Below are 18,207 nucleotides of genomic sequence, written 5' to 3' on the forward strand. Positions count from 1 at the left end.
CGGTTTCATATAAATGTGTTGCAACCAAGGATTAGTGTAATCTCTATGTTTACATATGAGCTCTAGTCAACAAAAAATCTGCAAAGCCTTGAAAAGGTAATATTCGTTTAACCTGATATTTTAAATTTTTCCACGTGTTATATTTCTTCAATATTGTACTTTAGACCAGAGAAATACATATTGTATCTATATACCAATTTTTCTTAATAAATGTTGATAAAATAGTAGTTTGTTTGACAATTTCTTAAGAAAATAAATGGCGGACTCCATTTTTCATGAAATTACATGTTTTTGGCAGGTAAAGAGAATATTCAACTAAATATAATTGGATCGAAACAACTTTAAGATATTTTAACCTAAAGGGACTTCAGGAGTAATATCCATTTTTAAGCAATTTTACACTATGTACCATAATGATAAAAATGTTTATTTTAAATCAAAATAAACTGTATTTAGAAAATCTACTTCTCTAATCATCGAATTAATTATTATTTGATGACATTTTTTAATATAAAAGTCCATCATGAAACATAGCGTAGCTTGATATTTAAACTCTTAATTTAAAAACATGAATTTGCCGATTAAGAACTGCCGAAAGACTAAAATGTTATGGCATGGAAGAGCGAATAGTAGTGACTCATGGCTGCCGGAAGACAAATAAAAAAGCTTATTATGTGGCATGGAAGAGAAAATTGTTGTGACTCCTGGCCGCTTTCCTTCCCCCCAAAATCTTGAAACCCCCCCTAACCCGTCACTGTTTCTGATTAACTTGTCATAATATAATTTCTCAAATTTTATAATCTGAAAAAGTATTTTGTATAAACAGCTTGAAGCTGTGCTGACAGGTTCAAGGTTTAAAGAGAGAATGAAAAAACATCTGGTAAAACTAAACAACAGGATTTTAACAAATGCAAATTCAAATTTTCCATCCCAGAATTCTGAACCCAGTCAACTAACACTGTCTTTGAAACAATCGGATTGAAAGAACGACAAACGACAAAATCTTACTCATTATTCCTCAGGTAAATTTAAAGGTATCATTGTTAATTAATCTTTCATTTGGGGGTCGCTTGCAGTTACTTGAAGTTACGCCTTCAGTCTTTTTAACCCTGATCAGAACTGAGCAACGATTAACAGCTCTAATTAATTTGCGTCATTTTTTCTTTAAGTTTTGATTTTGTAAGCTATCAGTGATGTAAACTCTTACAAAGCGTAAAATCTTAATTTGTTAAATTAGATTTTTTCTCCCCCATTCAAGTAACTTCGTACGTTTCTATAAACCGCGGTCAGCGGTTCAGCCAGCACTTTTCAAAAGTTTTCAAGCACCTCTATGATCTAACAACTCTCCAATTAAAATTTGCGCGAAGTGCCCCTTCCCCTCCATCCTTCTCAGTCAACGCCATTTTAGTAATAGCTCCCCCCCCCCTCTTTTCAATGTCTTCATTCCATGTTTGCTCTTTAAACAGTTCTAATTCAGTTTCAGCACATTCTTTATTCTTTTCAGAGTTTCCCAGAAGGTCCCCCGTCTCCTCCAAATCTTTGTTTTGACAGGTTCAAAATCACTCACTCCGGACAGGTTTCCTCCGTATGCAGGCAGTAGCTCCGAGATGTTTCTCCGGAGTAGAACTCTCCTCCTCGTCCCGACCCTGCTCTGGGCTCTAGAGATAGCTGGAGCTCAGAGTGTCCGTGAGGATCACAGTAAACAGCCTCTGGACGAACGACCTCAGGCAAGACAAGATTAGAGTTCCAAAAATGATAAAATTTAAATTTTTCTTGATGTAATTAAATAACTGAAAAAAATCACCTCAAAAACTAAAATGTTCTAATTGTTAATTCTTTCAAATCTGATGTGTCGTAGAACGCAAACGCTATTTATTCTGCTTACAGATCTAATAGGCAAAGTGGAAATATCAAATGATTATCGGATAAATTGTAGAAGTAAGGAATGAGAATATTAGAGTTTGATGCTTGTAGTTAGATATCAGTTAATAGTTATATATTTATCAGTTTTAAAGCACTTTACCTGGAAAAAGGCAGACCCCATTTTGGAAATGCCAGGACCAGGAGAATTTTGTGGTTATTGTTTCAAGGATCGTACATATGAGGTTGACGACTGAATGTCACAAATACAGGGTTACCCACACAGGAGGAGACTGTAAAGACGACCTGAATCTCTTTAAACTTAACAACTCCGGGTTCTGCCTTGAATATTATTATTTTATGGCTTGGTTAATGATTAGGCAAAAGAAAGAACAAGTTTACAGTTGCAGAGAATCATCAATATCAGGATATAATATTCTGTACAGTCGTCTGTGAAGTCTCATTCTTTGTAGGTAACCCTGTATATTCAAAGATCAAAGACGAATTTCAAGTTGTCTTGCTACTGTCGTGTTTCGTGGGACACCCTGTACTTTAGAGACGAAAAATTGTGCGTGGTTATGTTAAACTACTTGATTTTTGGTTGAAAACTAATAATGGCTGATTTCTAGAGCACCTATATAACAAAAAATAAATTTTTTTGTAGCGTCCCCCCGTCTCTCCGTACCTACTATATGGACCACATGGATACAGAACCTACCCTCACTCTATATGCCAAGAGGTGAATTCATCTAACAAATTTACTTTTAAAGATTTTATCAAGATGGAAACCGTGGAAAATGAAAATAAAAAATTATGCCACATGGTTATGCAAGTGATTGAAGTCTATGTGTCTAAGTTCCTACAACTAAAGTGTCTATGTCTAGGTTCCTACCATTCAAGTCTTTATGTCTAGGTTCCTAAAGTTGAAGTCTCTATGTTTAGGTTTCTACCGTTGAAGTCTCATTGTCTCGGTTCCTAACGTTAAATTCTCTATATCTAACTTCCTACTGTTGAAGTCTCTATGTCTAGGTTACCACCGTTGAAGTCTCCATTTCTAGCGTTGAAGTTTATATGTCTAGATTTCTACCATTATAGTCTCTATGTCTAGATTCCTATTGTTTAAGTCTCTATGGCTAGGTTCCTACCGTAGAAGTCTCTATGTCTAGGTTCCTACTGTTGAAGTCTCTATGTCAGAGATGGAAGGAGATTGGTTTCTTATAGAATATGTAAACAGTCATGACGGGAAACCCATAGGAGCACACACACCCTACCTCTGCCCAGAGGTAAACAAGATTAATCCAAAAAACTAAGAATGATCAGGCACATTTTTGGTCGGGTATACATAGAAAATAATATGAAAGGGTTACCCACAAAGGACGAGACTCCATAGACGACTGTATGGAATTCTTATTGTCTTATGTTTCCAGGCCTTATATTTGATTTGTGGATAACACATTATCTAAAAAATTAAAGACAAAAATTACACTTTGAAAGCAAAACCTTTATTCATCATAAAAATGGTCTTTGGAATTTAGAAGAAAAAATTTATTCATTTTCTCATATACTTAAAATTTTAGTGATATTTGCCAATAATTGCCGGGCATTTATTATTACAGGATTCACAAAGGAAATGGAAAACATAATATTTTTGGACTTTTACAAAGGCTAGGATGACCTTTGACCCTGTGTTGGGAGAACCAAAGCTAAATATTAGTCAAATATCTTATGAATGGCCAGCTCTCTTCGTAGATACCGTAGAATGGGTACAGCACAGGTATATTTACTATCTAGGTTGACAAGGTCGGGGGGGGGGGGGGGGGGGGGATTAAAGATTTGACGTTTTAAACACACCTTCTGGATCGCTCATTTATAACCGTGTGTATTTCCGATAATTTTATGTTAAACATTAAAAATATGAATTTCAGCTTTAAACCATTTTTTAATTATAAGACTGGGATTTTGAATAATAATTGAATTTTAAGAAACGAGATTGGGATTTTTTTAATTAATGATTGATTTTTAAGAAACAAGACTGGGGTTTTCTTCCACGAAGAGAACATATTTTCACTCTGGACTCTAAAGGTAAATAAAAGAACGTGCAACTGTGATATATTTTTAAAACTTATTTTAAATCTCTGTCATTTCACTTAACAAAGAAAGTGGTTAAATTATTTCATCTGTTTTTTTTTCTGTGTTTGACACAAAACTTATTTTCCGTTTATATATTATACAGTTTACCCCAGAGATTTAGAGACATTGAAAGAATTTATGAAACGTCGTGTTGACAATTTTTCAATGGTTTTATACTATTATACGTAAATCTCAGTAATAGTTAAAATAAATATCCATGAATATGCAGGAGCAGTTTAAAAGAGTTCCATTTTATCATTTAATTAAAAAATTTAAAACTAAATTTCTGCAGCATTCCATTATCAGGAAGTTAAGAATACGACATTTCATAAATTCTTCCGATTTCTCTTTATATTTGAACTTAACTGTATCATTACAGCGGTGAATATATTCCACGCAGTTCAGATTTGGCGTATTTTCGCAAATATTAATTAGAGAGATTAGAGATCTGAATTCATGAAACGACATAGTTATTTTTTCTTTCACAGCAGCTTAAAGATAAATCCGGAGTATACAGTAATAACCAGAAAGTTTTGGAATAAAAGGACGACTTTTAGACACAAGTTATGACTCTAAATAGTCAAATGAACATGAGTTACTGCATTTTTGCAGTGTAAACAGACCCATTTTACTAATTAAGTGCTTTTATAAGTTAGTAGTAAAACTATTTGCTTTATAACAACATCAAATACACTTAATCATTGTTTTAATGTCGGCTTCCTATTCCATAGTTTTCTGGTTCTCTCTGTATGAACTACATTTTAAAATTTTCCATCAAGGTTTTGGAGTTTGATGCAGAATCTCACATGGTGTTCTTCTTGTGCATTGATTACACGATCTGGCCTGGTTGGAACCATAGAGGGGTTTATGTTCTCTCCAGGACTCCGGAGCTCAAGGAATAAACACTTTCATCTAGATTATTTGTTAGAGGGGGGGGGGGAAGAGAAAACTTAGATTCACAGATTGTAGAATGTAACCCCGTTCAGATGGGGTAAAAATTTTCGTATCAGGGATCATTTTTAATTTTATCACTTATTGAAGTTTTGACGTAGGGTCCATCCATGGTTATAGAGTGGTATGACTAATTCACATCAATATACCATTAACCTGTGTTTGATTAGAGATGAATGAGATATCCTTTTTTGACTAGTTGAAATTGATTATTTTTAAGACATAACATCTAAAGAAAAAATTATCGTCGCACGCCAAATCCCCGGCCCCTAGGCTCACCTCAAAAACGCCCCTGAAAAAAGCTCATCAAAGACAAAAAAAGAGCTGGGAAAAAAGACGTCCGTGAGACAAATACAAATGGGATAAACAGGATAAATCTGCCGGTTCTAAGGCTGACCTGCGTGCGTGTAAAAGTGTTGTTTTATTAGAACAAGGTGAGAAGACAGCTGTCCAACAAGGCGCACAAGAGGATGAGGATGAACTACGACAGGATTATATCCATTGATTTATACCTATTTTTAGTATACACATGGTAGTTGAACTTCTTTTCCAGTTCATGTACTCTATAGTTTAACCTTCTAATTGCGAATCATTTATTCTGACTTGGATATTAATTTAAAAATTCTATTCCTTATAACACTATTACAGGGTGTCCCAATAAACATTGGAGTTAAGAGCAGACGCGCAATTTTTTTTCTGAAACCTAAGCAGACTCAAATTCAACTATAACATTTTTCAATATTAGCTCAGATTCTTTTTAATTTCCCCCTTTAATTAAAAATGCCTACAAATTTGGATTTTTTAAATTACACTCACACATTCTTATTCACATTGCCCCACCAGACTTAAATTTACCCCTTTATTCAACATGTGTAACTCTTCTTTTTTAAAATGCCACCATATATTTTGAATTTGCACCTAAATTTAATTATTTTATCCTCAAATGTTTTATCAATACAACCATATTTTAATATTTACAGCCCTTTCTAAACAATGCCCCTTATTTTATTTTGATAATGCTAAAAAAATGAGAAGTTTTGCCCCCAACAAAAAAATTAACCCTTAATTTAAAAAATGCACCTTTATACATTTAAAAAATGCCCTTAAATAAAAATATTGACCCCAAAATAAAGATACAAGATTTCCCATACACAAAATTCACCAAACTGAAAAAAGCCCCCCTTAAAAATTAATTCCCCCTCCCCCCAAAAAAAATTTGCCCCTGAAATATAGTTTAAGATTTTTCCCACACAAATTTGCACCAAATTGAATGAATGCCCCAAAATATAAAAATTTTCACCAAAAATACCCTGAATTGGTAAGGTAGTTTATTCATGGTTGAGTATAATATACTTTTTTACTTGCCCCATATCCCTAAAAATGTTTAGTGGGGGGGGGGGGGAATTTTGTTTAGCGCTATTCGCGAAATAATTGCTCTTTGCCCTCCCCCACCCGTAGCTGAATGTCTAGTTGTGCGCCTGGTTAAGAATATTTTGGTTCTTTAGGCCCATCGTACTATTTTACATGAACGTTGCGGCACATATATTCCAGACGCCTGTACGCGTCAATACTGCATCTATATTTACCTGATCTGTGGATTTATCAAAAAGAAGACTAATCCCCAAATTTGTACAAGAATGTATATAATAATGTGAACAGACGAGTTAATACAACCTCATGTAACCCAGATGACTGGCTTCCATCCGCCAGACCTAGATGGCATCCACACAAGAAAATAAACAAGTAAAAATATAAATACTTTCCCAAAGGCTCTTAAGGGTATTTTTCCAAGTGGCAACTTCCCAAGTCTGTCCTAACCGCAGCGCTCGGCCTCCATTGTAGCCTGCGGCGCCTAAGAACACCTAACCTGACAATTGGGGAGTTGGCGCTTGGGAAAGTGCGCATTTCAGAAGGTGCCACTTGGGAAATGTAACTTAAGGGATAAACCTAACACCAAAATATGTTATACCCTAATCTGACTTTTTAACCCTACTCAGAAACTCGGCTTCAAAAAGCTATGACTAACGCATCTCGCAGAAGAGTAGTTTGAAAAGTGGACAGGGGTTTGGTAAACTGGGCGCATCCATTTAACATCAAAATTCATTGCTCATACCAATGTTGAACTAAATAGGTAGTAAACGCCTAAAACCATATCTTGTAATGAAGACCTTTGATCTTTCCAACAAGTAACAACAATACTCTGAAAATGTTCAATCCCTATTAGCAACCAGGTGGTATTCGATATAAAACTTCTGATCATGATCGTACAATAAACACTTTCTTTACAAAATATGGCACGACATAATCCACAATCAGATCATGCTAAGTGCGATACTTGAGAATTTTTATCCTCCCTAAATGTTATCACTCAAAATAACGATTCTTGTTTTCTAGTGAGCTGTACCGAGCACCTGTACACCCGTACATAAGCAGGAAGCACAGAAGAAACCTAAATATTCTTGATTAAATAATAATATAAGTATATCTTGAATCTGCATATATGCATTATCTATGAAACATTTGAATAAATACTTTACTCACGACAAATAATTTATTCTGGTTCAATTTACATTTTACATACTTTTATTTACAAAAAAGCAGCTTGCAAACTATTAAGCAAGTAATGGTATCATTAATTTGAACTGCTGTACAGTGTACATAATAATAAAAAATCGAAAGTTTCATAAAAAAAATCAAGAAGTATTCACAGGGTTATAAAAAAAAATAGTTAACATATTTGACTTGAATAATAATGCGCGCGCATGCAGAAATAATTTGGCTAATTCACAATAATATCAAATTTTCAGAAGGTGAGTTGTCGAGAAACTCGTTTACTTAATTCCAGATTCATTTCTTCTTTTTGTTGATGGAAGCCTAAAAATATTATTAGGTTATTTCTGACAGAAGTTATAAAAAGTTTTATATCTTAAAAGTTTTCAAATTAAACCAGAAATCATTTTGAGTTTTTTTAGCTATTCATTTAAACTATTTCTGGACCTTTGATATCTATACAAAAATAAGACAATTTACAAATTATCTAAATTAAAACTATTAAGGTTAATTTTATGTAATGGGTTAGAAGTAATAACCAATTATATTTACTATTTTTTATAAATTATTTAAATGTTTGAACCCTACCTGCTGCCAGGGTTTCGAGTTGAATCTAGTATTCTCCAGTACAGCTTTTTTCCCTGCAAGATTGCAAAATCATCCATATGTTATTTTTGTTATTCTGAACCATTTAGAAAGTTCAGAGAAACCAATTACTCTCCTCTAACTAGTCTGTGCAAACCTTTTATATTTGAAACTTTGATAGTTTGCAAGTCTACGATATCAGGTTCCAAATTTATAAGAGTAAGAAATTGGATTTTGAGAGTTATAATCAGTTACTTTCCTTTAAACTAAACAGGATTACAGTTTTAAGTGTTTCTCTTGCAGTTTCTTGTAAACTTTTACTGAGCTTATTTCTTTAAAAAACATTTAAAATTCTGTTTACATAATTTTGTTAATATTTATTCTTGGGAAACAAAATATTAGGTGAGGAAACACATAGACAATTCAGATTTCAAGCTTTAACCTTTTTGTATAACAAAAAATTCAAAGAATAATTATGACCTCGTCATAAGTTCAGATTTTATTAAAGGTGACCAATCGTCTCAGTGGCGGAAAGGGGGGTTATTGGGGTGGTTATTTACCCCCCTAGAATAATTTCAATGTGCAGATACTTCAGATATTTCAGATTTTAAGTCAACATATTCTAAATGATTCTAAATTCTAAAGTATTAGTCTATGTCATACAATTAGATGTTTTTTTAAATAGAAAAATAAGGGTATGTGCAATGTCATTTCCATATAAGATTTATTTAAGATTGACAAGAAAATTTTAGAAATTAAAATTAGAATATAAACAAAGACAATATTTTAAGTTTTGCAGAGTAGCTTTCCTAGAGATTTAAAAAAGTAACATCTTTTTCCTTTTAGAGTAAACTATTTTTTTATGTTACTTAAAATAAATTCAATTTTTTTACAGATCACACTTCACTAGCAACATTAAAAAACCGCACCCCCCTTACAGAATCCTTATTTACGCCCCTGAATTATCGTCTTTATTATAAAAATCTTTTACAAGTAAAGATATTTCTTTATTTCCATCTTTAATCAAAATCAAATCAAAATCAAATCAAATCAAATCAAAATCAAATCAAATCAAATCAAATCAAATCAAATCAAATCAAATCAAATCAAATCAAATCAAATCAAATCAAATCAAATCAAATCAAATCAAATCAAATCAGTTTTCTTTAAAATGTTCACCTAAAGCTAGAACTTCGTCAGAGTTCTCACTCAGGTTCTTCTGTCTCTTCAGTCCTTGCTGTCCATTTTGAAGCTGAACAAAAGATATTGATAAATTGATGTCATCAAAGCAAAATGAACTCGACACTTACATTGCTCAGTTCTCAATGAACTTTACTTTAACTGATCAGTTCCTGATAAACTACACTTACAACACTGATCAGTTCCTTGTAAACTACACTTACATTGATCTGCACTGATGAACTACAGTTACAACACTAATCTTTTCCTGATAAACTACACTTACAACACTGATCAGTTCCTGGTGAACTACACTTGCAACACTGATCAGTTCCTGGTAAACTACACTTACCAACACTGATCAGTTCCTGGTAAACTACACTTACCAACACTGATCAGTTCCTGGTAAACTACACTTACATTGATCAGTTCCTGGTAAACTACACTAACATTGATCAGTTCCTGGTAAACTTTATTTACATTGATCAGTTCCTGGTGAACTTTACTTATATTCATCAGTTTCTGGTGAACACACTTACATGGATCAGTTCCTGATGAACTACACTTACATTGATCAATTCCTGATGAACTACACTTACATTGATCAGTTCCTGATGAACTTTACATACATTGATCAGTTCTTGGTGTACAACACTTACATTCATCAGTTCCTGATAAACTTTACTTTCATTGATTAGTTCCTGGTGGACTACACTTACATTGATCAGTTCTTGGTGAACTACACTAACATTGATCAGTTCCTTGTGAACTACACTTACATTGATCAGTTCCTGGTGAACTACACTTACATGGATCAGTTCCTGAAGAACTACAACTCCTCCTTCCTTTACATAGTTTTGCTTCTCCAACATCTCACTCATCATTCTTCTCTCCTTAAACAAATTAACTGGTTTTCTACTAAAAATGGACTGTCCACATTATTTTATAAGGGACGTTTTTCTATCTTTTGTTGATTGCTGTAAATTTCATTCTTCTCCCATGAATCTTCAAGTAAAAAAAGGGGGTGTATATTAGTTTTGAGACATTTTTGGCCCCAACACCCTTTTTGATGGCTTGAAAACAAACATTTTTTACAGAGTTATTCAGCCCCAGGAAACTTTTTCCCTTTTCCTTTGGGATAAAAAATATCATATTTTTTTCCCAAAAAAGGTTTTTCTTATTTTCCTGTGTGAGCCAAAACCAACAGATAAAAAATTGAAATCCTCCTATTTCCGTTTTACTTCCCCTTTAACTTCCCTTTTCCCCTTTCCTAGTTCCTTTTCCTATTTTCACTTTTTCCTATTTTCCCCTTCTCCCTTCTCCCTTTCACCATTTTTCCTTTTTCTTGTACATTTTTTCCCGCAACCCCTTCAACAGCTTATATAATGTAAGATATACAACCTTGCTAGAACGATTAAAACCACTACTTTAAACCGGGTATCCCAATTTTTAAATAGAGGGTAACTTGACAATAATACGTCAAATGTACCATTGTTAGTCAGGATTTAGATTTCCAGGATAACAATATGACCCTTACAGTTTTTTTGGAAATCATTTTTGAAATTAATGGTTGTTACGAAGAAGACCAGTCCAGTTAAATTCAGACCACTGAATACTGAATAGTTGGGTTATTAGAAAGAAAAATCGGTCAAAGAGAAATCTCCAAAATAAAATAAATACCTTGAGTTCGGATCCCATAGCAGACCTTTCATTCTCATAATCCTTGATATTTTCTCTCCTCACCTTCAAACTGTTCAGTCTCTCCTAAATAACAATCGTCTTAATTATAGTAACCCTCCATTTTAAGAGTCACAACCCGAGTCACAACGTTACCCTTGAAACCTTAATCTCATCAAAATGTGGAATATAATGATGATTTTCTGACTTGGAAAAGTGTTTTATTAATATAATTTCTCCATTGTTTCTGAAGTAAGAAATGCGCAGGTCACCTTTGCAGAGAACCCACAAATGAAAATAAACAGTTTTCATAAACCAAAACACGGCTATATATAATTCATGTTTAATCAGACAAAGCATTCAATGGTAATTTAACAATCTCTCATTACATCAAGATCTGTGTTTAGTTAAATACATGATGCAGGGTTAACCCACCAAGGATGAGACTTTAAAGACAATCTGAAACTCCTTAATTCTTAAATTCTAGAAGTTGAATTTGTCTTTATTCTTTAATATGAGTTTTTAAAGATGTGTTAAGTGATTTGACAAAGAATGCAAACAGTTTCCACACTGACGTCATCATTTGTGTGTTATCCTGCATGTTTTAATTAACTAATTTGGTTTATATTTTGCTACTTACAATCGGGAATCCTCATTCCTCATACTAGCAAGAATTCAAATACGAAGACCCAAAATATTAATGATCCTGTAGAGTGTAGACTGTCGAACTGTTAATAAGATGTTGTCCAAAAATATTAATTATCCTGTAGAGTGTAGACTGTCGAACTGTTAATAAGATGTTGTCCCAAAATATTAATGATCGTGTAGAGTGTAGACTGTCGAACTGTTAATAAGATGTTGTCCCAAAATATTAATGATTCTGTAGAGTGTAGACTGTCGAACTGTTAATAAGATGTTGTCCCAAAAAAATGACCTGAAGAGAAGTTATCTCTCTAACACTTCTCTTGATCTCTGCTCGAACCTTCTTCTGATGTGTTGCAGACATCAGCTCGCACAGATTTTCTTTAAATAAACAGATCAGAGGTCAGAACTTTAGTTTGATCTATCTTTAATTTGTTATGTTTAATCTCAGTATACAATGTGGTCACTTTTGAAATTGAGGATAAATCCAATCCAATCCAATCCGACCCAATCCAATCATGATGTTAGGGATGTCCGTCCGACCACACTCCAAAATTAAGATGACTTTACTAAATAAAATACTAGGAATTTATTTTTTGTTGCAAATAGGCCTTTATAAATATTTAAATCGTAATACACTACATCAGACATCCTATATCCTTCAATTTATGTTATTCCAGCAGGGTATGACCGGCACTGGGCTGGATATCTAAGTATGAGTTTTCAATCTATATACAAAGTTAGCTTGTCTGTCTGTCTGTCAGTTTGTTTGTTTGTATCCAATAAATGGCTGAACCGATCGGGCCCAAATTTTGTGTGGGACTTCACGTGACTCCATGGAAGGTTTATGAATGATCAAAATTTTAAAAATTTGTATTTATAAGTGTTTTATTTTTGTATAATTTTATAAGCCTAGTGAGTTTATACTTGTTTCTTAGATATAAAACATAAGTCTACACATGGCGAATATTTTATTAGTTTGAATATCAAATTAGGAAGAGACAGCACATCTGTCTATATCGGAAAATCCAACACCAGGAACTGTTTCCAATAAAAGCTATTTCCATTGATGCTCGAAATAGTTTTTTGCATTTAATGCAGAAAGGATAAATGGAAAAAATTCTAATACTAGAAAACCACATTATTTTTGTATCCGAGTCACAATTTCATAAAATTTTCTTCGGTTACATGATGCATAATGAATCCGGAATGTTGTAACTATATTTTAAATTATATGACATGAATGGATGAGAAAATCCTGAAAATGCGACTCAAAGGAAAAAATTATGAAAACCCTTCACACTTACCAGTGCTTAATATAAATATATCAGGAAAATAACAATTTGTATTCAATAATTTTGTACATTTTTAAGAACTTATTTATAAATATCTGGGAAAAAATAAAAAGTTACGACATCAGAAGGCATACTTTTTCATACTTTTTACATGAAATTCCCCCCTCTAAAAACGTTCATTTTCTCCAATAAAGCGAATAGCACACTAAAAATAACTACCTAGCATTTGAGGGAAAAAAAGGATTTTTTAAAATTGGGGGGAAATGATTTTTCAAAAATTATTAATTATACATCCATGATTTGAAATTTACCAATTGGACATTGTAACTGGATTTGTATTTAACTAAAGCTTCCTATAAACTACTTTCTAGGATATCCAATATTGATATTTATTATCCTGATCTAATTTTATTCAACGGGTACCTGGAACCTGAGGCTGTATCAGACCTAGTTCAGGAGCTTGAACTTGATCCTGACTAACCAACCTGATCTTCCTGCTCTCCTCCTGGTGCTTTATCATCTAAACCAAACAAATGGGAAAATTAAGAACTAAAAAGGTATTCAAATCCAAGGACCAACAAAAATATTCCACTGAATTAGTTAAAACGTTCTCATTAAAAAGAACCTAAATATTTTATCAAAATAAATCAAGAAGTTAGGGATTGTCCAACAGCTCCCTTTGTATGACATCACAATCCCTTACAGATCAAACCTTTTTAGCCTGAATATAGTGTAATCCCTACAGTCGGACTCACGACCTAAGATAAGCAAAAAAACATTATTGTTCTCCCTAGGAAACAACCCTATTGAAAAAAAAACTAGTGCTTAAAACAATTGTTAGCTCAACTCAGCATGTCAGATGAAAAAAGATTTAGGCCTGCTTTGTCAAAATGATTTTTTAACATAAAATTATCAACAAAATAGTATTTTAATCAGTGTTTATAGGGGTTCCAACAAACAGTCGTCACCAGAAGGGTAGTTTTGTAATAAAAAAGACAAACAGAGCTGGGAACTTTAGAACGGGATATCCTTAATCCGGATCGGTTAATTAATCTGGAGATTAATAACAAGAGCAGAACAAGCATTATTTAATCTGTATATTAAGAAAAAAGGAAATCAAGCAATAGTCCCAATATCCACCATTCAAAAGTTCACGGCTGAGGCCTGACAACTTAGAAAGGGATATACTTAATCCCCATCGGTTAATTAATCTGGAGATTGATAACAAGAGAAGAAAAAGCATTATTTAATCTGGAGATTAAGAAAAAGAGTGGATCAAGCATTAATCTCGATATCCACCTTTCAAAAGTTTTCTGCTCAGATTTACAATGACACTTTTAAAAGTTCTGAATGCTCAATTTCTGGAGAGGGTATAAACGATATTTGAGAGAAAATGTATGAATTTTAACAGTTAAAGTATCATATTAGGGATTGAAAAAAGTCTGTCAAAATTCAAGACACATTAATTCATAGTGTCATTTTATGAGATTTCTTATTTCCCTATTAGTTCCGAGCCGTGCGTTGCGGCAAATAAACGACAAATCTGGGGACCCTTATCATGGAAAATAGTTGCTTTGGAAAATAACATGGAGAAAGTTGAAAACATTAAAACTGTTACTTTCTCTATTGTTTCATTTTCTCTCTTCTTAGACTCCCAGAGGTTTAGATCCTTCTGGAGCTGTCTCTTCTCCTCATCAATCTGATCCAGCTCCTCCTTCATAGCTCTCTCCTGGATATGATAAAACCATACAAGACATAAATTCATATTTATGCGTATTACTGGTCCGACTTAGTGACCTAAAAGCTCTTCTGGTTTAGATTTTTCGCTCAAGAATGATAAAAGCGTATATTAGAATATGCAAACTTTCAATTTCTGCGGTAGCTCTTCGGAAAAAAGTTTTAAAAAAAACTCAATCTACCGTGAACACTTAAATTTAACTGACGTGGATTTTGTGTTCTTGCTGAATTCTCTGCAAGTTGTCCAAAGATAATGTTAATTATTTGTGTAAGACCCTTTTTTTGCAAGAGGTACATTAGTCAAGATCCCATATTTCAGGACCTTTGGTATCAGTCACCTGTTTATTAAGTCTCCTGATCCTGGCGTTGGTCGTTGTGGGATCAAACTGCTCCTGGGCCTCCAGGGAGGGGAACTCCTTACTCCAGACCTGTACAGAAGAGAACTGCAAAAACTTTTAACCTTATCACAAATGAATTGATAAAAGATGAAGACCTGAGATTGATTGGACCGTTTTCTTTGAACAACCTGGAAACCATCTGCGTCGTATTTCTACAAAAATTTCCTTCATTACAATTTTTTCCTCGTCAAGATTTTGGTCATATCATACCATTTCAGAAACTAGAAATTTATTGAAAACTAGTTAAATTTTCGGTTTAAGGTTTTTAATCAAATAGCTTGAATGTTTTTATGCAAGGACATTTAATTTTGCCATTTAAAAAAATTTCAATTATTATTTCTTACCGGGGGGTGCTCCCATCCACCAACCTTCTTTGTAATGATCTAAAAAAGCAACACATTGGGTTATATAATCAAAAATATTTGGAATTAAATGGCGCAAAATTTTCATTAAAATGAACAACCATTTTCCTCTGAAAAGTGGAAAACAAATTTATTGTAATGAAAAAAGCCAATTCACCTGAACTGGTTTGACAGGTTTCTGGGGAGGTTTTGAGGCTAGATTAGCCAACCTGTCCTTCTCATCCTTAAAAATAGAAAACAAAATAAGTCGGATGCTCACTGCCCTATTCGTAGCCTTTAAAACTTTTTCACAAGAAAAAAATATGGAAAAATGAATTATTTATCTTTAAGTTGAATTTGATATCTTGCTATTGCAGTTCTCTACCAAGTAACTTTCAGCGGACACTTTGAAAAAAAATTAAGAAACATTCTTTTCAAACTTCGGAAAAACGACGTTATCCTTCTTGTTGCTTATCAGATAAAGGTCTTTAGGTGGTACCTAGGGTTTCCAGCGAAAAGGAAAAATAGTTTCGCGAAAATTTTGCATTGTTCGCGACCATTTTGCTTCATTTTCGCTTTCGTTCACTCGCAAAAAATGCGAAAATTCGTTTCAATCTGTTTCGCGAAAATTTTGCGAAAAAATAATGCGAAAATTTCATGAGAAAATTCGAAAATTTCGCAAAAAAATGGAAATTATGCAAAACTAACGAAAATTTCGCGAAAAATACAGAATTTTCAAAAACAAATGCAAAATCAAACATTTAGTATAGTAAAGGAAGAGAAATTATTTATATGACATAACTTCGCGGAAACATTTTCGCGAACATTTTTCGCATTTCCGCGAAATTTTCGCATTTCGCATTACTTTTTATTTCGGTACGTTTTCGCTTCCTTTATTTTCGCGAAAAAGTTTGCGAAATGCGACCGAAAATTTTCGCATTTTTTTCGCGAAACGTTTCGCTCGCTGGAAACCCTAGGCACCATATATGTGAATAGGACATGGAACACTTAAAATTGAAGGTCACTTGAGATTACATCGCCAGTCCCTTTTCTAGGATTTATAAGATTTGGACTTGAAAGTAAAGCCATTATGAGAATTTTCTTTTACTTAACCTGGATTTGAAGCTGTTTGATCAAGTTAGCAGTAGCTTCTTCCTCTTTTTTCTTCTCCCAGTTCTTCCTTTGAATATCTTGCAGAATTCTTTCCTGTAATAAAACTTATTTCTTTATAGAATCAACCCAGCGCAGTTAAGTAGCTTGAAAACATACAGGGTGGCCAAAACTTTTTTGAACAAATCCGTACAAAAATCCGTACATTTTCAGAAGAAATCCGTACAATCCGTACAATTTTCGAAAAAAATCCGTACAATCCGTACAATTTTTTTTTAAAAATCCGTACTGGATACTGGGTACTATATACTGAGTACATGATACTGGGTACAAGATACTGGGTACAGGATACAGGATACTGGATACTGGGTACATGATAAGGGGTACAGGAAACTGGGTACAGGATACTGGGTACATGATACTAGGTACATGATAATGGGTACATGATACTGGGTACAGGATACTGGGTACAGGATACTGGATACTGAATACAAGATACTGGATACAGGATTACTGGATACTGGATACAGGATACTGGATACAGGATACAGGATACAGGATACAAGATACTGGATACAAGGTACTGGATACAAGATACTGGATACAGGATACTGAATACTGAATACTGAATACTGAATACTAATTACTGAATACTGAATACTGAATACAAGATACTGGATACAGGCTTACTGGATACAGGATACTGGATTGATACTGGATACAGGATACTGGATCCAGGAAACAGGGTACTGGATACAGAACACAGGATACTGGATTTATACTGGATACTTGATGCAGGATACTGGATCCAGGATACTGGATTCAGAAAACTGGATACAGGATACTGGATACTGGATACAGGATATAGGATACAGGATACAGGAACCAGGATACTGGAACCAGGATACTGGATACAGGATACAGGATACTGGATACAGGATACCGGATACAGGATACAGGATACAGGATACNTCAGGATACAGGATACAGGATTCTGGATACTGGATACTGGATACAGGATACTGGATACTGGATACATGATACTGGGTACATGATACTGGGTACATGATACTGGGTACATGATACTGGGTACAGGATACTGGGTACATGATACTGGTTACAGGATACTGGGTACGAATACTGGGCATAGGATACTGGGTACAGGATACTGGAACATCTTCTTGAATAAGCAATCAAATAAGTACTTATGAAACAAATAAACACTTGTTGGACATATCTCGAAAATTATGAATGAATTTTGATTGTCAATTGAAACATTAATCAATTTAATATTATTTAGAATGCAGAAAATAAGTTAAACTAACTTCATTTTGACGAGAATTTTTTTTATTTTCATGAAAAATTTGCTGAAATGAGTGAAAATTAAAAAAAAAAACGGTGTATTTTCCAGGATAAAAATCCGTACAATCCGTACAATTTGAAAACAAATCCGTACAATTCGTACAATCCGTACAATTTTAGGGTTAAAAAAAATCAATCCGTACATTTTGGCCACCCTGTAAACTGCAAACCAAGTTATCAACATTGTTCAGAGATAAGTCCGACATCTACTAGTAAAGGGTCACTTGTAATCTGTCAACAGTAGGGGTTGCAGCGAAAAGAAAAAATCGTTACGCGATAATTTTGCATTTTTTCAATTTGTTCGCTCGCAAAAAATGCAAGAATGTTCATTTTTTTTCGCGAAATTTCGCTTCAATTTGTATCGCGAAAAAATGCGAAAATTTCACGTAA

General features: G+C 33.7%; 2 protein-coding genes across 2 annotated transcripts; one reads left to right on the plus strand and one right to left on the minus strand.

The window, feature by feature from the left end:
* The first annotated feature begins 919 nt into the window (after positions 1-919).
* LOC111713991 (uncharacterized) lies at positions 920-7,488 on the plus strand. Its single transcript, XM_023488991.1, has 10 exons — positions 920-1,022; positions 1,505-1,727; positions 2,525-2,599; positions 3,027-3,143; positions 3,525-3,634; positions 3,885-3,942; positions 4,770-4,886; positions 5,370-5,431; positions 6,601-6,684; positions 7,336-7,488. The coding sequence occupies exons 2-10, from the start codon at positions 1,608-1,610 to the stop codon at positions 7,406-7,408; spliced, it is 816 nt and encodes a 271-aa protein (XP_023344759.1). The 5' UTR covers positions 920-1,022; positions 1,505-1,607; the 3' UTR covers positions 7,409-7,488.
* On the minus strand, positions 7,479-18,023 carry LOC111713994 (uncharacterized). Its single transcript, XM_023488993.1, has 14 exons — positions 17,988-18,023; positions 16,459-16,551; positions 15,524-15,589; positions 15,349-15,387; positions 15,100-15,156; positions 14,945-15,034; positions 14,488-14,598; positions 13,293-13,389; positions 11,867-11,955; positions 10,936-11,019; positions 10,035-10,148; positions 9,256-9,328; positions 8,080-8,132; positions 7,479-7,815 (listed from the first exon to the last, which is right to left on the minus strand). Exons 1-14 carry the CDS (start codon positions 18,021-18,023, stop codon positions 7,789-7,791), a joined length of 1,029 nt encoding a protein of 342 aa, XP_023344761.1. The 3' UTR covers positions 7,479-7,788.
* Between the last annotated feature and the right edge of the window lie 184 nt (positions 18,024-18,207).

This window comes from Eurytemora carolleeae, unplaced genomic scaffold (genome assembly GCF_000591075.1).
Source record: "Eurytemora carolleeae unplaced genomic scaffold, Eaff_2.0 scaffold1373, whole genome shotgun sequence".
Classification (NCBI taxonomy): Eukaryota; Metazoa; Arthropoda; class Copepoda; order Calanoida; family Temoridae; genus Eurytemora; species Eurytemora carolleeae.